Here is a 23,793-nt window from a genome sequence, read left to right as displayed (position 1 = left end):
AGCAGGGCAGGACAGGACTGCCGGAGCAGCGGGCAGAAGCAGGGCAGGACAGGACTGCCGGAGCAGCGGGCAGAAGCAGGGCAGGACAGGACTGCTGGAGCAGCGGGCAGAAGCAGGGCAGGACAGGACTGCCGGAGCAGCGGGCAGAAGCAGGGCAGGACAGGACTGCCGGAGCAGCGGGCAGAAGCAGGGCAGGACAGGACTGCCGGAGCAGCGGGCAGAAGCAGGGCAGGACAGGGCTGCCGGAGCAGTGAGCAAAAGGGTCAGAGCGGAGCAAGGCTGCCGGAGCAGTGAGCAAAAGGGTCAGAGCGGAGCAAGGCTGCGGAGCAGTGAGCAAGGAGTCAGAGCAGGCTAGAACCGCCGGAGCGGTAAGCAAAGGAGTCAGAGCAGACTAGAACCGCCGGAGCGGTGAGCAAAGGAGTCAGAGCAAGCTAGAACCGCCGGAGCGGTGAGCAAAGGAGTCAGAGCAGGCTAGAACCGCCGGAGCGGTGAGCAAAGGAGTCAGAGCAGGCTAGAACCGCCGGAGCGGTGAGCAAAGGAGTCAGAGCAGGCTAGAACCGCCGGAGCGGTGAGCAAAGGAGTCAGAGCAGGCAAGGCTGAGTAGGGGGGACAGGGCTCTGTTCACACGGAACAGACAGGAAGGGAAAGGCAGAGCCAGACACCCACAGGGTACTTGCAGAGAAGTAGCGAGTGGACCACAAACTCACAAACGGGAGTACAGAGACAACAAGCAGGAGTTAGGTACGAGTTCAGACTCTGCAGAAAAAGGAAGGGAACGGACATAGAGGCAAAACAGGTAAAGGATAGGAGAGAGTTCAGACTGGAACTGAGTGTACGGAGGAGACCGACACTGCAGCGGAATACAGGAGCGGGTCTGGGAATACTGCCCCCAGAGAGGCAGGACGAACAGGCAAGGAGCATGTTCAGACAGGACAGACAAGATACAGGAGCGGGTCTAGGTAATCAGCCCCTAGAAGGCGGGAGGAACAGGCTAGGAGCGTGTTCAGACAGGTCAGACAAGATACAGGAACGGGTCTAGGTAATCGGCCCCTAGAAGGCAGGAGGAACAGGCTAGGAGCGTGTTCAGACAGGCCTGGAAATACAGCCTCCAGGATAGGCAGACAAGAGAACACAGAACGGGACCTGGCACCTTCAGAGTGCAAGCACACACTGAATGAAACACTATGCTCAGGCAGGAATAGATGGGAGCAGCTGAGCTATATACCAGGTGACAGACAGCAATAGGCTGAGGACGCACAAGGGGTGTGACCCACAGCAGGTACAAAAAGCAGGAAGTGATCGGGCGCCGCCCTTAAGCAGCAGAAACAGACACAAACAGACAGCATGGAGGGAAGCCAGAGAGACATTCTGGACTGGAGATCAAGTGCGCGCTCTTGCACAGTGGGAGATGGACCACCATGCAAGGACGCCGCCAGGTATGTTACAGTCCCCCCCCCACTTACGCCCCCTCTTCTTCAGGCCTGCCAGAATCTTCCGCAGGGAATTCGAGGACCAGTCGTTCACTTGAAGGAGATCACTTCCACTGTCCACAGGAAAAACTGATCTCATCTGGTTAGCTAGGATGCTACCTCCTATCCAGCCATCCTCCGCAACAGACGAAACGGGTGGAGTACCAGGAACAGCACACAAGGAAGTCTCTCTCCACATATTTTCAGGTGGCACCCCAGAGGGTACAGGAGACAACTGGAAGTCCTTCACCGGGTTGGAGGGGGACAGAGACTTGAGGGTAATCTCTGCTTCGAGGTACATCTTGTCAAGCTCACAGGAAGAAATAGACGGGTTATCAGGTACATAATGAGGAAAAGTCACTGTCTCTTTGTTATCTGGTGGTACCCCGGAGGATTCAGGAAACAACTGGAGATCCCCCGCCGGGTCAGAAGTGTGCAGAGGCTCAGAGAAAACATCTGCTTCAGAGTACACTAGGTCGGACTCACTGGACGAAGCAGGCGAGGTATCGGGTACCGAGTATAGGAAAGTCTCTGTCCATTCACCACCAGGTGGCACCCCGAAGGGTTCTGGAGACAACTGGCGGTCCTCCGCCTGGTCAGAGGGGTGTAGAGACTCACGGGTAACCTCTGCTTCAGAGTACACTAGGTCGGACTCACTGGACGAAGCAAGCGAGGAATCAGATCCAGGATATAGGAAAGTCTCTGTCCATTCACCACCAGGTGGCACCCCGAAGGGTTCAGGAGACAACTGGCGGTCCTCCGCCTGGTCAGAGGGGGGTAGAGACTCACGGGTAACCTCTGCTTCGGAGTACACTAGGTTGGACTCACTGGACGAAGCGAGCGAGATATCAGGTACAGAGTATAGGAGAGTCTCTGTCCTTTTGCTACCAGGTAGCACCCCGTAGGGTTCTGGAGACAACTGGAGGTCCTCCGCCTGGTCGGAGGGGTGTTGAGACTCGGGAGTAACCTCTGCTTCGGAGTACACTAGGTTGGACTCACTGGACGAAGCGAGCGAGGTATCAGGTACAGAGTATAGGAGAGTCTCTGTCCTTTCGCTACCAGGTAGCACCCCGAAGGGTTCTGGAGACAACTGGAGGTCCTCCGCCTGGTCGGAGGGGTGTAGAGACTCGGGGGTAACTACCACTTTGGGGTACCCATTGTCAGGCTCACAGGACGAAGCGGACAAAGTATCGAGTACCGAGTGTAGAGAAGTCTCTCTCCATTTGTCATCGAGTGGTATCCCGGAGGATTCAGGAGGCAACAGGGGGTCCTCCGCCAGGTAGTAGAGGTGCACAGACTCAGAGGTAACCACAGCTTTGGAGCATCCTTGGACATGCACACCGGTTAAAGTGGGTGAAGCATCTGATGCCGGGTGCAGGAAGTTCTCCTGTGTGGAGTCTGGATGGGCAGAAGTCTCTTCGGGCAGGAGAACTGGTGCACTACCCACGCACATTACCCGTTGGGGCTTCTCCAGGATACAGGGAGATGAAGCTTCAGTAGGGACTTCAAGGTTGGGGTCAGGAGGTCTCAGGGAGGACAGACCCTGGCGTGACGGCTTGCCTCTACGTCTAGCACGTCTGGACTGCCTCTTGAGGTTGGGAGAAGTATTCCGGAAAGCGTAGTCACCCTGTGAGGATTCTGGGTGGGCAGTAGTCTCATTGGGCTGGAGGACTATTGCGCTACCCACACACATTACCCATCGGGGCTGCTCCGGGATATTGGGAGGTGAAGCTTCAGCAGGAGCCTCCGGGTTAGGATCATCGAAGACCATTAGAAAGGCCACCAGGAAGGCCATTAGGTCCAGGAGGATCGGATCCTGTGTTTCATATAGGGGGTTGATCCATTCCAAGGCATCACCCGCCAGGTAAGACATAATGAATGCCACCTTAACCCGATCGGTGGGAAAACATAGAGGGTAGAACTTGAAGTGTAGCATGCATTGCTCCACAAATGCACGACTTTGTCTTGGATCCCCATAGTAACGTGGCGGATCCGCAGGAACGAGAGCAGATAGATCCATCTGGACGGGTGCGTAATTCGCCTGGAACTCAGCTGAGAAAAAAAATAAATTTTATTTATTTATTTTTAATGCATGTATTCGCTGGAAAACTTCTCAGAGAGCGAAGGCCGTGGGGCTCAACGGGAACCATGGCCTGAGCATGCTGTTATGCACACGCCCGGACTGACTGGCGTGTGCGGGTGTTGTGGTTCCACTGGACCATGGACCGGAGAGTGCCTGGAGGGGCGTGACTAAGTATCTGGCCGATCCGACCAAGGTGGCACGACGGCATACGACGCCAGTGCACCAGGGAGAAACCGGGCAGAGGGACCAGGTGCTACTCCAGGTCAAACTCCGGACACGGGGGTTGACCCACACTGGGATTACTGGAACAGGCAGGTTAGGCTGGCACAGACTGGTGGATGTAAGCAAACACGGCAGGTATGCAGATGGGTAGATACAGGCGAGTATGCAGGCAGGGAGGTACTGGCCGAAAGGACGGGCTGGAGCACAGAAAGGTTAAGACCCAGTACAGACTGGGTCACAGAACCGCAGATGCGGTAGACAACCACAGCAGAGAGGGAACGCCCGAAGCGGTGGGCAAGAACAGAGCAGGACGGGGCTGCAGGAGCAGCGAGCACAAGCAGGGCAGGACAGGACTGCCGGAGCAGCGGGCAGAAGCAGGGCAGGACAGGACTGCCGGAGCAGCGGGCAGAAGCAGGGCAGGACAGGACTGCCGGAGCAGCGGGCAGAAGCAGGGCAGGACAGGACTGACGGAGCAGCGGGCAGAAGCAGGGCAGGACAGGACTGCCGGAGCAGCGGGCAGAAGCAGGGCAGGACAGGACTGCCGGAGCAGCGGGCAGAAGCAGGGCAGGACAGGACTGCCGGAGCAGCGGGCAGAAGCAGGGCAGGACAGGACTGCCGGAGCAGCGGGCAGAAGCAGGGCAGGACAGGACTGCCGGAGCAGCGGGCAGAAGCAGGGCAGGACAGGACTGCCGGAGCAGCGGGCAGAAGCAGGGCAGGACAGGACTGCCGGAGCAGCGGGCAGAAGCAGGGCAGGACAGGGCTGCCGGAGCAGTGAGCAAAAGGGTCAGAGCGGAGCAAGGCTGCCGGAGCAGTGAGCAAAAGGGTCAGAGCGGAGCAAGGCTGCGGAGCAGTGAGCAAGGAGTCAGAGCAGGCTAGAACCGCCGGAGCGGTAAGCAAAGGAGTCAGAGCAGACTAGAACCGCCGGAGCGGTGAGCAAAGGAGTCAGAGCAGGCTAGAACCGCCGGAGCGGTGAGCAAAGGAGTCAGAGCAGGCTAGAACCGCCGGAGCGGTGAGCAAAGGAGTCAGAGCAGGCTAGAACCGCCGGAGCGGTGAGCAAAGGAGTCAGAGCAGGCTAGAACCGCCGGAGCGGTGAGCAAAGGAGTCAGAGCAGGCAAGGCTGAGTAGGGGGGACAGGGCTCTGTTCACACGGAACAGACAGGAAGGGAAAGGCAGAGCCAGACACCCACAGGGTACTTGCAGAGAAGTAGCGAGTGGACCACAAACGGGAGTACAGAGACAACAAGCAGGAGTTAGGTACGAGTTCAGACTCTGCAGAAAAAGGAAGGGAACGGACATAGAGGCAAAACAGGTAAAGGATAGGAGAGAGTTCAGACTGGAACTGAGTGTACGGAGGAGACCGACACTGCAGCGGAATACAGGAGCGGGTCTGGGAATACGGCCCCCAGAGAGGCAGGACGAACAGGCAAGGAGCGTGTTCAGACAGGACAGACAAGATACAGGAGCGGGTCTAGGTAATCAGCCCCTAGAAGGCGGGAGGAACAGGCTAGGAGCGTGTTCAGACAGGTCAGACAAGATACAGGAACGGGTCTAGGTAATCGGCCCCTAGAAGGCAGGAGGAACAGGCTAGGAGCGTGTTCAGACAGGCCTGGAAATACAGCCTCCAGGATAGGCAGACAAGAGAACACAGAACGGGACCTGGCACCTTCAGAGTGCAAGCACACACTGAATGAAACACTATGCTCAGGCAGGAATAGATGGGAGCAGCTGAGCTATATACCAGGTGACAGACAGCAATAGGCTGAGGACGCACAAGGGGTGTGACCCACAGCAGGTACAAAAAGCAGGAAGTGATCGGGCGCCGCCCTTAAGCAGCAGAAACAGACACAAACAGACAGCATGGAGGGAAGCCAGAGAGACATTCTGGACTGGAGATCAAGTGCGCGCTCTTGCATAGTGGGAGATGGACCACCATGCAAGGACGCCGCCAGGTATGTTACAGTCGTAAATGGCTTCACATCCAGTTGGATGAATGTCTCAAGTGGGGTACCACAGGGCTCTGTCCTGGGACCTGTATTGTTCAACATCTTTATCAATGATTTAGATTAAGGAATTGAGGGTAAACTGATTAAATTTGCTGATGACACAAAGCTAGGAGGGATAGCTAACACTAGAGAAGAGAGAGAGAGGATTCAAAAAGACCTAAATAAACTGGAGCAGTGGGCAGCAACTAACAGAATGGTTTTTAACAGGGAAAAATGCAAAGTACTACATCTTGGCAATAAAAATGAAAAAAGCATATACAGAATGGGAGGAATAGAGCTAAGCAACAGTACATGTGAAAAAGACTTAGGTATACTAATAGATCATAGACTGAACATGAGTCAACAGTGTGATGCAGCAGCAAAAAATGCAAATACAATTCTGGGATATATTAACAGAAGCATACAGTCCAGATCACGTGAAGTCATTATCGCACTTTACTCCTCTTTGGTCAGACCTCATCTGGAATACTGTGTTCAGTTTTGGGCACCACATTTTAAAAAAGACATTGAAAAACTGGAGCAAGTTCAGAAAAGAGCGACCAGAATGGTGACCGGTCTGGAAACCATGTCCTATGAGGACGGTTACAGGATTTGGGAATATTTAGCTTGCAAAAAAGAAGACTGAGAGGAGACTTAATAGCTGTCTACAAATATCTCAAGGGATGTCACATTGTAGAAGGATCATCTTTATTCTCATTTGCACAAGGAAAGACTAGAAGCAGTGGGATGAAACTGAATGGGAGGAGACACAGATTAGATATTAGAAAAAACTTTTTGAGAGTTAGGGTGATAAATGAGTGGAACAGGCTGCCATGAGGGGTGGTGAGTTCCCCTTCAATGGACATCTTCAAACAGAGGCTGGACAGACATCTGTATGAGATGATTTAGTGAATCCTGCTTTGAGCAGAGGGTTGGACCAGATGACCCAGGAGGTCCCTTCCAACTCTACCATTCTATGATTCTATTATCTAAAGATTTACTTGCCCTGGGCAGTCATGATCTTTCATGGTTGGGTAAAATACTAATAATCAAATCATTTATCTTTCCCAAAATATTGTACTTATTCAGAAGGGGGCTTCTGTCAGATGCAGAACACACACACCACCTTTCTCTTCGGCTCCAGCCAGACAGTAAACAACTTCCCCACAATCCCCCTGGGGCTCTGCTAAAACACTCCCCTTCTCCTGTGACTGTGTTAACACATCTAGTTGCTGGATGTTTCTGGAGCACAACACTTCCTGTCTCATGTGCTTGTGTTACTGCTAATAGTTGCTGAATGCTTTTAAAGCAACAGCACTACTTCTGCATGTCACACTCGGCAACAGCACTACTGCTGCATGTCACACTCTTCCCTCCTTTTCGAATGTCGTTCTCGACATTCGTCTTAATTGGTCAATATGACCAATTCTGGGACAGTGGTGAAAGTTGGATAGCTTTATACACAAATTGGCATTTACAAATTGGTATAACGTTCATAAACCTTGATAACAACCTATTCTTATGACCTTTTTCTTGTAGGACACCTGTAAGAAATAAACAATTAACATCATTAAAACAATCAGCATCTCTTCAGCAGGAGCTTTTCGTACGTCTTCAACCAGCTCTCTCTATCTATGCTTTAACAGTTCTTTGCTTCTACAAAGTCTTTTAAGAAAAATCAAAGCATGAAAACAAGTCTTAACAGTATGCAACATCTTCCTTACTGCCTCTCGGTGGTGAATACCACTCAAGTTGGCTTACCTGGTCCGCAGGCAGAGATACCTGTTTCCAGTCGATAGTCTTTGGCACTTGACTCGGTTCACCAAGTGTCTCATACGTCAGCATCACGGGCCTCCTCACTTCTCGAGTCGACATTCTCCTGGTGGGTTGTTCCTCAGACACCACGAGTTCTTTGGTCACAGGAGTTTCTTCCGCCGCACTTATTTCCCGTGCTTCCTCAGATGCTCTTGAAGCTGCCTCTGTAAGTTCATGTACTTCTCCTGAGTCACCTGTTTCCACACGGTCTGGTAATTCCACGGCTCCTGAGTGTCGATCGGTCTCTTCAAAGACAGGTGTTCAATCATTAGATATGAATTGGACTTCATCTGTACTCCTTGGTACGAACTCTGGAGCATCAGAACTTAGCTCACTCTCCTGAAGATGGTATATCCCTCTCCTTGCCAGTCCGAGAAATACAACGATGTGTTCTTCTCCATCGGAACTTTCAAGGTCACTATCCACCTCCGGAGCTTCAGTCTGTGGTGGTCCCTTAGTCGATCTCGGACGATGTCGGTCTACTTCTGGGAAGTCTTGTTGTGGTGGGAGATAATCACAGGGTAGCAGTAAATTCCGATGGACTATTCTGGTTTTCTTGTCTCCCGTTTCCAATCGGATTTCATACACTGGGCTGTCATCAGCTTTCCTCCTTACCACCACATAGACTTCGTCTTCGCAGTACGAACAAAGTTTTCCTGGACCGCTTTTCTCATGTAAGTTCTTGACTAGCACCCGGCTTCCCGATGCCAATTCTGCTCAACATTTTCAATCATAGTACTCCTTACTCTTGCTCTGTCCTTGCGTAATCACTTTGGACGCTATGTTGTATGCCTCTGCCATCCGTTCCTTCCATTTCCGAACATACACCGGATACGTTCTGTAAGTCTCTGACACCGGAGTATCGAACATGATGTCGATTGGCAGTCTTGGCGATCGTCCATACAATAGGAAAAAGGGTGAGTAACCCGTTGCATCGCTTTTTGTACAGTTATAGTCATGTACCACTTTTGACAGAGAACTCTTCCAGTCTTTCTTCTCATCAGCTGTTAAAGTGCGCAACATCGACAATATGTCCGGTTAAAACGCTCCACTTGTCCATTACCCTCTGGGTGATAGGGCGTCGTGTGGGATCTCTGAATTCTACAGTACTTTCCTAGCTTGGCAAAGAGCTGGTTCTCAAATTCTCTTCCTTGGTCATGGTGTTACCTTGTAGGGAACCCAAATCTCAAAGCAAAATCATTGAAGATCTTCTCTGCCTCTGTTCGACCTGATTTATTGGTGGTGGCATATGCTTGAGCAAAATGAGTGAAATGGTCCATCACCACCAAGATGTATTTGTAACCACTCTTGCACGTCTCGAAATGTAGAAAGTCTATTGAGACCATCTCAAACGGATGCGTAGTTTGGATGTTGCCCATTGCCTGGGTTGATGTGTTGGGACGTTTAACTTTCAGACACCCACACTCCCTGGTCACGTACCTCTCAATATCTCTCTGCATGTACGGCCAGAAGAAACGTTCACGGATCAAGTTGGCTGTCCTTTCCAATTCCAGATGTCCCATGTTTTCATGGAGTTCTTTGAAGACCAACCTTCAGAATACTCTGATTAGTACCAACTGCTGGTTTTGTCCTCCTTTACGAAACAGGATACTGTCTTCACTGAGGTAGAGCTTTGTCCATTTTTTAATTTAAAAAGATACTGCTGGTGACTCATTGTCTCTCTCTCGTTTACTTGGAAACCGATTTTGGTCCACATAAAGTAGTATTCTACCAATTATCTGATCTTCCCGTTGTGCTCTATGGATTTTCCCTTTTGGTAGTTGTTGAATAGATCGGGGGTGATCTTGTTCTCTCACTTTTATGGTGGTTTCCACCGTCAACGGACACCACAATGGTGTGTCTTCCTCCTGATAAGCTTGGGTAGTGCTCTCAATTGCTTTCAGACTGACTTCCTTCGAGCATTCTTGCATGAACTCCTCAGGCTCTAGTGGCATTCTTGACAATCCGTCAGCATCCGCACTGCATTTTCCTGGCCTGTACTTGATGCTGAAATTGAAATCAGCTAGTTCAGCGACACATCTCTGACTCGTTGCATTCAGTTTGGCTGTAGTAAGGACATAGGTCAAAGGGTTGTTATCAGTGTATACCTCAAACTCTTTGCTGTAGTAGATAATCTCTAAATCGTTCACAGATAGCCCATTTCAGTGCCAGGAACTCCAATTTTCCGAAACATAGATGGTAATTCTCTCGGCATCTGTCAGCGTTCTAGAACTGTATCTTGATGCTGATACAGGGCAGCTCCCAGTCCAACTTTAGAAGCATCACAATGAAGAACAAATGGTAAATTGATATCCCAAGATGGGTGGTTTTACCAGGTAGTCTACTAGTTTTTCCAATACCTCCTGGTGGTCTTCTGTCCAGAGAATGGGCTGTTGGGACGAAACGGCGTTGTTTCTTTTAAGCCCAGTCCTACCCGCGTTCTTCTTTTTCTCTGTGGTGTTGTTGTCTCTGTCGTCATCCCCAAGAGGAGGTATAGTGGCGCAACAATCCTGGAGAAGTTCCGAATGTAAGTACGATAGTAGGAGAGGAATCCTAATATCTGCCTCAACTCCCCGACGATAGAGGGCCGCTTGTCTTTTAAGGCCAGTACCGGAGCGATTTCTGCTGGGTCCATGGTATATCCTTCTCAAGGCACAATTTTCCACACTTGCTGGATATACCATTTTAAAGGTTTCAATGTGACTTAACACAGTCTTTGGATGCAGTCTAATTTCGTGTTTCGTAGTATTCATCACCGGTACTGTCACTCGAACAAACCCACCAGTAGGAATTGTAAGCATAGTCTCACTTTGAACTAGGCCTTCCGGAAGTTCTGAGGAGTTTTTTGGCACGAATAGTCTTTTCTGGACTTTTCTTCCCGGTTCTACCCGGATTCCACACCTCACCCCCACCATTTGGTTTGAAGGGATCATGGCTGGGCGCCAGCCTACCTTGACTTCCTTTAGGTCCATTGTATTCTGTGCTTTCTTTACTCTATGAATCACATTTTTCTCCACGGCGTTGGGTATGGCAAGTGATGTGGCAATTGCATCAACAACCAGCGTCCCTGACTTGTGTTTCGTGATGACCTCACTGATTACATTATAACCCAGGATAAGATCCTCTGCCACATTCTGATCACTGGTCACGAAAAAAGGTACCAAAAGCTCAATGTTGTTGCTGTTCTTTGTGGCCCACAGTTGGAAAGTCACTTCCACCCAGCCTATGAAAGGGATTTCGGTCTGGTTGACAGCTTTGCCGTGGAGTTCCACTAGTCCTAAGAGTTTTTTTACCAACCGAAGACAGGTATGTGGCAGGTAGCGCCTTCTCCATTCTTCATTTAAAAAGGTTCGCTTGGGCTCCTGTGCCTTACAGTGCTTTTACCAGGAGTCCATCTAACTGGCACTGTATAAAGCACCTTTCACCAATTAGGCTGGCTTTACTGTCCGGGGAATCCTCCTCCCAGGGGTACATCGTTTGACCTCCACACTGGGCATTAAGTAACTGATGCCCCTGTCTCTCTTGCAGCTGTTGTAGACGGGAACACACTTGGGGATAGTACTGACGCAGCCGTTTTACCTCATGCGCCGCTCTGGGATTTGGTGAGATTTGGATTTGCTTCTGGGGCCTCCTCCATGTCGCAGTTACCAATCGCCCCGCACTGGCAACCTCCTGTCTTTTAACCCCAACGACCCAGACCATTGGCATTCCTTGGCATAATGTCCTTCCTCAGCACATCTTAGACAGTGGACACACACTGTACTCTGATTTGATGAACGGCACGCTTCACAAGCTGGGTCTCTTCTGTTTTGGAACCCATTCCTGGGTCTGAGGGATACAAGTTCTGGCCTGGAACGAATCAACTTTTTCACCTCAATCAACTCGGCTCGCAGTTCTCCTATTACTTCCTCCCAGTCAGCGCTGGCGGTTCTCTCTTTTGTTGGTGATTTCAGGTTCCCTCTCGGAGGTGGCACTGGAGGGTCTCCATGATGATCTTCGGATTGGCCACTGGGGGTCTCCAACTTCAGCTGACTCATTTTGGTGATTTTAGGAGCAGAGCCTTTCTTTAACTTCTGTTCGCTCTCTGACTCCAAACTAGCAGCCTCATTCATTTTTTCAATTAGGACTTTGTCCAGAATGCCAGGATCTTCTAGGTACTGTTTCAGCTGCAACTTGATGTCTTTGCTGATTAACCCCGTTCCCAATGATCTCAAGAACTTCTTCTGGACTAGTCCAACATCAAACTTCTCCTCCGCTTCTACATCTCTGGATGCAAACAACAGTCTATCCTTAAGTTCAATTGCTCTGAACAAGAAACTTTGGGGTGATTCATTATTTTTGTATTTGTGAGAGATTGAGTCGGTGAAACAATTCTGAAGTACTCTCTTCTTTATAGTGCCCTTTTAAAATCATCTTCAGCTGTTGCAAGGTCAGTTGACTCTTCATTTCTAGCATACTACGGAGGTTCAGTCCTGGGCTGATCGCTTTCACCACCCCCTCAACAATCTCATCTGGCTGGTAGCCTTTCTGTAGCCTGTATTGATCTGGTGCAACAAGTTCATATAAGACAGTCTCTCTTTCTGTTCACACTCTCCAATCTGTCCTGGGATCTTGAATTCTTTCCTTATGGTGATTTGTGGTGTTAGAGAGGACTGTCTCCCTAATTTATCTAACCCGAGCAGGTTAAAGGTCCAGTATGAGTCTGTCACCCGTTCAGAGGTTTTGATCGATTCCTACAGGGCTGTTGTTAGGGCTTTGAATTGTTCTTTCAATTCCTGTAGTTCAATCTGTGGACAGAGATTCCCGCTTTTGGTAACTGGTGCCGCCCCTCCATGCTCCAGCTTCAACCTGGTTAAAAACTGTTAGTTCCTGGAGGAACGTCCCCATGATGTCTTCACCTTCTTTCTCCCCCAGCTCATCCATTTTTGCATTAATGGCAGCTAACAGTTGCCTGCGGTTGTGCGCTTTAGAAATCTGTTCTTCTGAGATCTTTATATGTTCTGCTACTGTTCTCAATTCTTCACAGGTTAACTGAAGAAGCAGCTCACTAATTCTGTCCATTTGTATTTCCACATCCATTGCTGCTAGTGAGTTTTCTTTAGGGCTGGTCCCCTTTAACTGGTGTAGCAGAATTGAGTTGAGGTGCTGTGCTGCTGTGTTTTTCTAGACACTTTACCTCTTCTCCCTCTACACGCTAATTCCCGCTCAGGACTCCCCGTACGGGCCACCAATGTTACACGCACGCCGCTGGGTTCAGATAGGGGCGAGACAGGTTACATGAATTCTTTGGAATCCTGGGGGAACCATTACTCAGGGCGACCATAGACCATGTGTTGCAGCTTCTCTCAGGCACACAGGGGTATTGACCCTCAGGCACAGACACGTAGGTTGTTTCACTTGCTGACTAGACGCACTTGACATGAGTCTTCATAAACGGTAGAACAGTAGCATTTAATAAGAAGCCGCACAGCCAGTGCAAGTTAAGTCTTATGAGCAACAGGCTCCAGTGACAAACAGTACAGTTTCCTTAGCAGTACAGAAGTTCACAGTCTTCCCAGTAGTACAGGACAGCACAGTTCTAATGTGAAGGCACATTAATGAACACAACATTCTTTACAGCACAGTGAGATGGAGGAGGGGGGGAGGGTTTGCTGAGGGAGATGATCCCTGTGACACCATTTCTTACAGTCCTTATCTTTCTGCTTGACAATACTCTGCACTACTAGTTCAGGAACTCTACCTGACCTGTGCTTAGCTTTATTCCTGACTTGAATCCTTTTCACTTGCAGGGGGCTTCTGTCAGATGCAGAACACACACACCACCTTTCTCTTCAGCTCCAGCCAGACAGTAAACAACTTCCACACATTCCCCCTGGGGCTCTGCTAAAACACTCCCCTTCCCCTGTGACTTTTTTAACCCCTCTAGTTGCTGGATGCTTCTGGAGCACAACACTTCCTGTCTCATGTGCTTGTGTTACTGCTAATAGTTGCTGAATGCTTTTAAAGCAACAGCACTACTTTGGCATGTCACACTCTGCAACAGCACTACTGCTACATGTCGTACCTGGATTTACCAGGATACGGTGCAGTAGCATGTGAGTTCTCTCAAGTGCGTCCTGCTCCCCTGACTTCTGGTCACAATCCATTACTATCGAATTTTAATATTTTTAGAAATGACAAGGCTTCCACGATCCCCAACCATGCAGAGGATTGTAAATTGCTGAGCAAAGGCACTGGATGGCAGAGTGGGGAAAATAAGGCTATGGCTGCAGAGAAAGTGGATAGACCTTGAAGATAATGTGAGAACAAGTTATTCTGCAGGCTTTTTACAACTTTTATTGAAAACTTAGTTATCAATCATCTCCTGTCCGGCTGTTCCAGGACCTGCAGCTTCTGTACTTCTCAGCATGTAGGAAACAGAAGAGTGATGAGCAGATCCCAATCAGCTTCTTCTCCTCCCTGATCAGAGACGTGAGCAGCCGCACAAAGATCGGGGGCGAGATGTGATTGTATTTCTTGTGGAAAGTCTCATGGAGAAGACGAGAGTTGACAGCATCTATAGCAAAGTAATGGAAGGGACAGATACACGTGGTTCAGCTTCGTAAACACAAGGCTCTACTCCACTCACATCATGGCTCTGTTCCGTACGCCTCGTACATGCGGCTCCGCTCCATACGCCTCGTACACACGCGGCTCCACTCCATACGCCTCGTACACACGCGGCTCCGCTCCATACGCCTCGTACACGCGCGGCTTTGCTCAGTACGCTTTGCACATGCGCAGCTCCGCTCCATACACATCGTACACGCGCGGCTCCGCTCCGTACACCTTGTACACACGCGGCTCCGCTCCGCACACCTCGTACACACGCGGCTCCGCTCCGCACACCTCGTACACACGCGGCTCCGCTCTGTACACCTCGTACACATGCGGGGCTCTGTTCCGTACACCTCGTACACATGCGGCTCTGCTCCGTACACCTCGTACACACACGGCTCCGCTCCGTACACCTCGTACACACACGGCTCTGCTCCGTACACCTCGTACACGCGCGGCTCTGCTCTGTACACCTCGTACACGCGCGGCTCCGCTCCGTACACCTCGTACACACGCGGCTCTGCTCCGTACACATCGTACACACGCGGCTCTGCTCCGTACACCTCGTACACACACGGCTCCGCTCCGTACGCCTCGTACACACACGGCTCCGCTCCGTACGCCTCGTACACGCGCGGCTCTGCTCTGTACACCTCGTACACGCGCGGCTCTGCTCTGTACACCTCGTACACGCGCGGCTCCGCTCTGTACACCTCGTACACGCGCGGCTCCGCTCCGTACACCTCGTACACGCGCGGCTCCGCTCCGTACACCTCGTACACGCGCGGCTCCGCTCCGTACACCTCGTACACACGCGGCTCCGCTCCGTACACCTCGTACACACGCGGCTCCGCTCCGTACACCTCGTACACGCGCGGCTCTGCTCCGTACACCTCATACACGCGCGGCTCCGCTCCGTACACCTCGTACACGCGCGGCTCCGCTCCGTACACCTCGTACACACACGGCTCCGCTCCGTACACCTCGTACACACGGCTCTGCTCTGTACACCTCGTACACACGCGGCTCTGCTCCGTACACCTCGTACACACGCGGCTCTGCTCCGTACACCTCGTACACACACGGCTCCGCTCCGTACACCTCGTACACACGCGGCTCTGCTCCGTACACCTCGTACACACGCGGCTCTGCTCCGTACACCTCGTACACACGCGGCTCTGCTCCGTACACCTCGTACACACGCGGCTCTGCTCCGTACACCGTAAACCCCTCCTGACCCCACACATAAACTTCCCCTCATCCAGCACCATGACAACCAGCACAGCAGAGTCCTGCATCCACTGAGGCCCCTGATCATGTGACCCCTGACTCCTCCCCTCCTGTGACCTCATCACAGGTCCTGTGCGCACAGAGCAGCCATATATGTGGTGGCGGCTCTGCAGGTGGAGGTATGTGGAGACCCCGTTATTCTCTGTCAGGATTAGCCGTTATTCACACTCGGCCATTTTCCTCAGTATATAATAAATGTCCTTTATCGTCTTTGTGATGTTTAGTTTTCCATCATGTTTCCCTGTTTCCTCCCTGAATAAACCCGTCCTCCCCTCCCCCAGGTGCTGGTCGCTGGGGTCTGACCTGTGGACCCCCAGAGATCCAGAGATCGGGCTCTGCAGTCCTGGATGGATGGGAGGTTTGTTCTCGGCCTCCCCTCCCCCAGGTGCTGGTCGCTGGGGTCTGACCTGTGGACCCCCAGAGATCCTGAGATCGGGCTCTGCAGTCCTGGATGGATGGGAGGTTTGTGCTCGGCCTCCCCTCCCCCAGGTGCTGGTGGCTGGGGTCTGACCTGTGGACCCCCAGAGATCCTGAGATCGGGCTCTGCAGTACTGGATGGATGGGAGGTTTGTGCTCGGCCTCCCCTCCCCCAGGTGCTGATTGCTGGGGTCTGACCTGTGGACCCCCAGAGATCCTGAGATCGGGCTCTGCAGTCCTGGATGGATGGGAGGTTTGTGCTCGGCCTCCCCTCCCCCAGGTGCTGGTCGCTGGGGTCTGACCTGTGGACCCCCAGAGATCCTGAGATCGGGGTCTGCAGTCCTGGATGGATGGGAGGTTTGTGCTCGGCCTCCCCTCCCCCAGGTGCTGGTCGCTGGGGTCTGACCTGTGGACCCCCAGAGATCCTGAGATCGGGCTCTGCAGTCCTGGATGGATGGGAGGTTTGTGCTCGGCCTCCGCTCCATTCATTATGGGACTGCAGGGAACGGCCGAGTGCTGCAGGATTCTCCGGGCTGAACCATTAAAAAAAAGAAAAGTTCATTTTAATCCATGGCTGTGTCTTACTTTGTACGGAACATACCACATCTCCTGGGCAGGGGAGGAAGCAAATGACAATACAGACATTACAGCAGGGGATCTCAGAGGATTCATTTTTTGAGGTAAAATATTGTTTAAAAACAGGCAGGGAAATATTTTACCTCACATAATGAATCCTCTGATCCCCTGCTGTAATGTCTGTGTTGTCTTTTGCTTCCTCCCCTGCCCAGGAGATGTGGTATGTTCCGTACACGGTCAGACACAGACAATTATTAATCTGAACTTTTGTCTGTGGGAAAACCCCTTTAAGGACATAAAATTATACACTTGATATATATATATATATATATATATAGTGAATGCCAATGGGAAGGGGGAGGGTGATAATACTTTCACAAGCCCCTGTACATACACGATGCATCCGCACACTGCGACTTATGACTACATGAGCTCAGTATCTTTCCCACACAAAGTATTAATTACAAGGTCTCCTTTTCACTCCCCCTTCAGATGGTGGTCATCAGTGATAGGGACCGTCCATATTATATGTATGTGTTCTGATAACGATGGTAAGTCTCCAAAAACAGATAATGTAGGAAATGTCACCTGCAGTCCTATGCAACACCACAGATAACACTGTCATAACTGTGTGAGTACAGATAATGTAGTAGGTGTTGCCTGCAGTCCTATGTAACACCACAGATAATGTAGTAGGTGTTGCCTGCAGTCCTATGTAACACCACAGATAATGTAGTAGGTGTTGCCTGCAGTCCTATGTAACACCACAGATAATTTAGTAGATGTTACCTGCAGTCCTATGTAACACCACAGATAATGTAGTACTTGTAGATGTTACCTGCAGTCCTATGTAACACCACAGATAATAGTGATAAATCTGAGTACAGATGATGTAATAGATGTTGCCTGCAGTACTATGTAACACCACAGATAACACAGTGATAACTCTTAAAGTACAGATAATGCACAGAGGGCACTGTATGTGGGAACAGTATTGATAGGTCACAGTATGTTGAGGCACTTCCTAGCTGGGGCACAGTAGATGGGTAAGTCTCTGGCTTGGGCATTATTCGTTGTCTAGGTGACTGCAGGAATTACCATATTTTTCCGATTATAAGACGCACTTTTTTTCTAAGTGAGATTACCAGGGGGCAGGGGCGCTGCTTCAGGAGGCAGGCGCGGGGCAATGCTGTGGGCCCAGGGCTCTCATATGTCTGCGCTGGTGAGCAGAGTCCATTTTCCCAATGATTTCCCTGTGGTGGGCTTTGGGAAAATGGCCGCCGGAGTTCATGCGCAGATTGAAATCTCAGGAAAATCACAGGTCTGCAATGCCTCATAGTATGACATTGGCCAAATGCTATCTGATAAAACATCGGATAGCACTTGGCCGTGTTATACTCTCGTGTGAGCGAGCCCTAATAGTTGTCCCGTGGGCAGATTCTCCCTACTGAGCTGTAGAGATCTCTGCAGCTCCTCTAGAGTGACCATGGGCTTCTTGGCTGCTTTCTAATTACTGCTTTCTTTGCTTGGGATGTCAGTTTAGGTGGACGGCCAGGTCTTGGTAGGTTTGCAGTTTTGCCATATGCCTTACATTTTTGGATGATGGATTGAACAATGCTCCGTGAGATGTTCAGAGCTTGGGTTATTTTTTTTTATAACATAAGGCCTGTTTCTCATGTTCGTATATTTCCGGTACAGGGGAAACCAGTACCGGAGATGTCTGTGTGTGTCACACATGTGGCAACTGTGTGCCACCTGTGTGCTGCATCAGGAGCAAACGTGCCGGTACCTGAGAATCAGTGTACAGTTAGCGTTGTTCCCAAGCGGCGGTGCTGAACGCTGCCCTCATCATTGTTCCCTGCCAGTACTGCAATCAGCACCAGCAGGGACAATGATGAGGATAGTAGTGTCTGCTACCGCAGTGTCCACCTGTAAAAATAAGAATAAAATTAAAAAATCCATATACTCACCTAAGTGTCCCCCGCTGTTATCCATGCAACCGATCAGCAGAGGAGCTAGGGAAAATGAAGCGATGCAGCGAGCGGGTCCCAGACCTCTGCTGAGCTCAGGAGCGGTGTCCTGTCACTCACTGAGCGCAGCTCATTGTCCCTGCTGGTGCTGATCACAGCGCCGGTAGGGAACCATGATGAGGGCAACGTTCAGCACCCAATGCTTAGGAACAGCGCTAACTGTACATGGATTCCCAAGTGCTGTTACATGTCACATGGATAGCATCCATGTGTGGCACGTGTTTACACGGACCCATTGACTTGAATGGCTCTGAGTGTGTCAGTGTCTCCGGTACGTGTGGAAACTGACACCACACGTACCGGAAATACTGACGTGGGAAAGAGCCCTAACCCTGCTTTACTCTTCTTCAACTTTATCCCTGACCTGTCCGGTGTGTTCATTGGTTTTCATGATGTTGTTTAATCCCTAAAGTTCTCAAACAAATCTCTGAGACCTTCACAGAACAGCCGTAGTTATACTTAGGAGAAATTACACACAGGTGGACTCATTTTACTAATTATGTGACTTCTGGAGGCAATTGGTCACTCAGGATTTTATTTAGGAGTATCAGACTACAGGGAGCTGAATACAAATGCATGTCACAATTTTTAGTTTTATATTTTTAAAATAATTAAAAAAAACATGTACAGTATAATTTCCTTTACACTTCCCAAATGCTTGCTACTTTGTGTACTTTATTTATCTCACTTATATAGCACGTTTAATTACACAGCACTTTCCATACACTATCATCTTATTTCCCCATTGGGGCTCACAATCTAGATTTCCTATCAGTATGTCTTTGGAGTGTGGGAGGAAACTGGAGAACCTGGAGGAAACCCACTCAAACACGAGGAGAAGATACAAACTCATTACTGATGTTGTCCTTGATGGGATTTGTACCCAAGACCCCAGTGCTGCAAAGCAACAGTGCTAGCCACTGAGCCAATGTGCTGCCTACATAAAATCCCAATAAAATCCATTTAAGTTTGTGGGTGTATGGAAAAAATGTGAAAAATGTCACTGTGTACGAGCAAGCTGCCTGTGAAAAATGAGTTGTACACATATGCCATCTATATGTTGCCCACATTTTATTCTCAAATCCATTTATTTGAATGACCCGAGTTTCGTCTGCAAACTGGCCCAGTGTAGAACATTCCTTATTCTTTTTTTTCTTTCATGAGAACAGGGTGTAATTAGATGGCTATGGGCCTCAGGGTAACTTTTGGACCTGGGTGCCATACATGTCAGCATCATTTCTGCTGCCAGTGATTTGATATTAAGTCTCCAGTAATTGTGTTATTACACAGGATATTGTATTATGTTACTTATCAGCTTATCCTCTTCCTATTCAGGTATCTACAATATCGGATCCTCTCATTGGAGATCTTCTATATAAGAGAATTTTCCTGACTGACCCGTCAAGGATGGAAAGGAATAGTGACAAGATGGCAGAGAGGATATTACACCTCACCCTAGAGATCCTCTTCCGGCTTACTGGAGAGGTGAGACATTCTGATGACGTCACATTACATCATTCTTATCTATGGGAATAACACATGGACAGAACTGGAGAGGTGAGGACTCTGGAAATGGCTGTAGTGAGATTTATTAATGTGTCTCTCCATAACCAGGATTACACAGTAATGAAGAAGACCTCTAGCGAGCACTGTCAGGACCCTGTGTCTGAGGGATGGGGAAAACCCCTGAGTCCAATCACTGGCCCTCCACCTCAACCTTTGATACATGAGGACATCAATGACCAGAAGATCCTAGAACTCACCTACAAGATGATTGAGCTGCTGACTGGAGAGGTGACACTGCTGGGAATGTTGGGACATTATATAGTAGCACTATGAAGGGATCAGGGGAATGACTGAATTATTGTATATGTCAGGTTCCTATAAGGTATCAGGATGTCACCGTCTATTTCAACATGGAGGAATGGGAGTATTTAGAAGGACACAAAGATCTGTACAAGGACGTCATGATGGAGGTTCCTCAGCCCCTCACATCAACAGGTAATAGACAGGACTAAATACACACAGCCTATAATTATCTGTATGTAAAGAATGAATTCAGTCTCTGTATGTGTTTCCTCCAGTTCTATCCAGTAAGAGGACAACACCAGAGAGATGTCCCCATCCTCTTCTTCCACAGGATTGTAAACAAGAAGAACCCGATGATCATCAGGTAGATGGAGAGAAGGTGACTTGAGATCTCCCCTATGATGTATAGACAGCTGTGAAGGTCTTGTGTTCAGCCTTGTTTTATCCACCAGTATTATATGTTTTATACTTATGTAATAACAACGGTGGAGATGGCAGGATTAGAGCTGATCATAGATGTGACTTCTCCATCTGTCTATGACTTTTACAATATTTGTTTCAGGATGTAAATATGACCTATATTAATACTACAGAAACATATGTGAGGGATGAACGGTGTAAAGAGGAGATTCTTTCAGATGACAACGCAGGTGAGTAGTGGCCTCTATATTTTACTTATTCACTAGTTGGTATCAATATGTGTTTGCACGAAATCAAAGTTCTGCACCGCTGTGTATGCCAAATGAAAAGCAGTGCCTAATTTTAGCTATGAGAAATTACATTTTTGGGTGCACCTGTTTAATGTCTTGCTAAATTTTTATTCTGTGCTGGATAGGCATCCCTTCCAAGAGAATGACAGTGGGAACTGTGAAGAATTTTGTATTCAATACGTCCAAAAATTATCCCTTTTTGAGAGTTTTTTGTTAGATGTACCCTGTGCAGGACAGGGTTCCATATCCGGGGCAGCATAGTATAGAACTTAATGGACAGGCAAAATATTTCTGGCTGTTTAAGGGCATTAGCAGCAGCAGTAGTACAGTATGAAACATAATGGACAGGCAGGAGATGTCTTTAGCACTGACTGCTTAATCAGTTCAGGTTGTATTATGGTGAACAGGCAGACAGCAGCATCATTGGTTTGTTCATAAAGAGCCAGTCCCCCTGTCTCCACTGGTAGATGTAATCATTGGAGATAGCTTTGTTAATCACCTGTCCTGGCCAGAATGGCTACCTTCCCATACGACCGCTACCCTTTGCTGTGCTCCGCGTCGAGTTTTACAAGTTGCCGGATGCATCTCTGTGACATCATCTTCCTAGGCCAGTTAGAGACACACCCTAATCTTAGTGTTCAGAGTTCAGTTGTTCAGAATGCTCCAACAATTCTTCTCCATTGTGGTGTCATTTTGCATTTGTGTATGATTCCTGCAGACCCTCAGTCCTGTTGATTAATTCTCTGCTGGACCACTCCATCGGTTGCAGAAAGCAACAAACTGTTATTGGACTATTCAGATTGTGCAGTTATTTTTCAACTCTCCTGTTATTCCTGCTGCCTCTCAGTCCTGACAGTTAACTCTTTACTTGCCACCTGGATTAACACATTGGTTTCATTAAGCACATGAACGGTCATTGTTCATATTGTGCTTTTGTCCTTGCTGCTGGTTCTTCTGCCTCCCTGTGTGCTACTTTGGACTACCCTTTTCCCTCTGTTCTGGCTCTATGGTTTACCGTGCGCCCTCCAGCTGACTGTGCCAACGCTTTGGTCCATGTGCCCAGCTTGACCGGCGACTTTATGAATCCACCTGAGTAAGTGAGTGGCATAAGCTGTATGTACGTGAATATAGATCTACAGTATGCTGGATTCAGTTTAACGAATGTAAGGTTTTCCACACCTGTGGAGGACGATCTAGTCCACTTCAGTGCGACATTACCATGTCCTTCACCTATTACCCTCTCTGAGGCTGGACAGGGCAGTAAGTGGACTAATGACAAACTGAGCCAAATCCTGCTACTGGTCCAATTTTTTGACGTAGAAGTTCATTGGGTCAGATCTCAGGATAACTTGTGGAGAAAGGACACAGTCCAGATATGACTGATCCTTGTTGTTGAGGTGCTGCTTATGGTTTTGCTGATGTGAGTCAGGTTGGCGCAGCTGATAATAAAATATCTGGTGTATCATGTCCTATAAATTATCTTCGTTTCTGCTTTGTCTACTGATAGAAGTGGTGGAGCATTGACGCTGCGGGAAGTGGAGATGGGCCTTTAGGTCACACAAACAGACAACAGGTATCTGCTGGGTGAAAGTAACCACAGGCTGAGTCTAGAGCTTATTCTGGTAATACTTCTGGAATTCCTTTCAAAAGCAAGAAAAATTCTCGCATTTTGCTTTTATAGCAATGGTCAATCATGGCCAGGGCGGTATTTATCGCTCACGCTGCCCTAGGCACTTTGATTTTTAATGCACCCTACTGGTAAGTCAGCCTAAAGCCTCATTCCGTTTTTTTGCATACAAGAAAAACAGTGTGCCGGATCCGATTTTCATCTATTTGTGGTCCAGGCATCAAAGCAGCATCCATTCTTTTTCTTGTAAGCAAGAAGAAAAACAATAAAGATCTCCAAGCTACTCCTACCTATTAAACTGTAAAAAAAGAGACCAAACTCGAATGACTAGGGAAAAATGACCAGGGAAGAGTGACCAAGGCAGTGTCTCAGACCTGCACATCCCTAACTCCCCATCCCCCACCATCAGGTCCAGACACAGGTCAGGGATCACACCATGCCAGACTTACAGAAACCAGATCCCCATCCTGTCTGCAGAACACAGGAAGGGGGGATAATATTATGAATATGAAGGAAGGAGCAGAACATCTACACCAGGGCTCCAGTCCTTGTGTGACACACTCCCCTCCCCAGAGAAATGATGTTGTGAGTCCCGAGTCTCTTCTCCTCCTCTTCACACAACAGAAGGACATCAAGCAGTTAGTGCAGAGCTGCTGTACTTACACTGTGCTGCTGCAGGACGATCTGATGGAGCAGCAGGTGATAACTGGAGGCTCAGAGCTTCCTCCTCCTCAGCGCTGCCTTCAGTCTTCCCTATGCACAGAGGGCATGTAGTCTGTCTTATGATTGGTGGAGCAGCGCGCAGCAACCCCTGATGACTGCCGTTCCACCAATCAGCGCTGAGCTTTTTTTTTTTTGCTGCCTCACTCTGCAGCTCATTTTGTCTGCCCTCACTCCTCAGAAAAACACTAGAATAATTTACAAGTCTGAAGGGAGACAAAGGGGAATATTTTAAAAAAATCACTACTGTATGGCGCTGCCCCATTTTAATGTACTGCCCTAGTCACCTGCCCTCCAGTGCCTAATGGTAATAATAATAATAATAGTTTTTATTTTTATAGCGCCAACATATTCCGCAGCAGTTTACAAATGTTAGGGGGGACATATACAGACAATACAGAATAAGCATATCTCATATCGAAAGGAGTGAGGGCCCTGCTCGCAAG

At 49.2% G+C, this 23,793-nt stretch overlaps 2 protein-coding genes across 2 annotated transcripts in view; both read left to right on the top strand.

The window, feature by feature from the left end:
* The window catches only part of LOC141270494 (uncharacterized), a 342,259-nt gene that overhangs the window by 313,653 nt on the left and 4,813 nt on the right, over positions 1-23,793 (top strand). The window contains exon 19 of the mRNA XM_073680498.1: positions 8,223-8,249. Within this exon, the coding sequence (XP_073536599.1) occupies positions 8,223-8,249 (27 nt within the window). The remainder of the gene's footprint in view (positions 1-8,222; positions 8,250-23,793) is intronic.
* Positions 15,511-23,793, top strand: part of LOC141270539 (uncharacterized) — a 58,589-nt gene continuing 50,306 nt past the window's right edge. The window contains exon 1 of the mRNA XM_073680590.1: positions 15,511-15,577. The gene's annotated coding sequence lies outside the window, so the exon portion shown is untranslated. The remainder of the gene's footprint in view (positions 15,578-23,793) is intronic.

This window comes from Phyllobates terribilis, unplaced genomic scaffold (assembly GCF_046119375.1).
Source record: "Phyllobates terribilis strain yellow unplaced genomic scaffold, ASM4611937v1 Scaffold_5__5_contigs__length_657084704, whole genome shotgun sequence".
Classification (NCBI taxonomy): domain Eukaryota; kingdom Metazoa; phylum Chordata; class Amphibia; order Anura; family Dendrobatidae; genus Phyllobates; species Phyllobates terribilis.
Note: the sequence above shows the minus strand (reverse complement) of the source record. Positions and strands in the feature narration are given on the sequence as shown.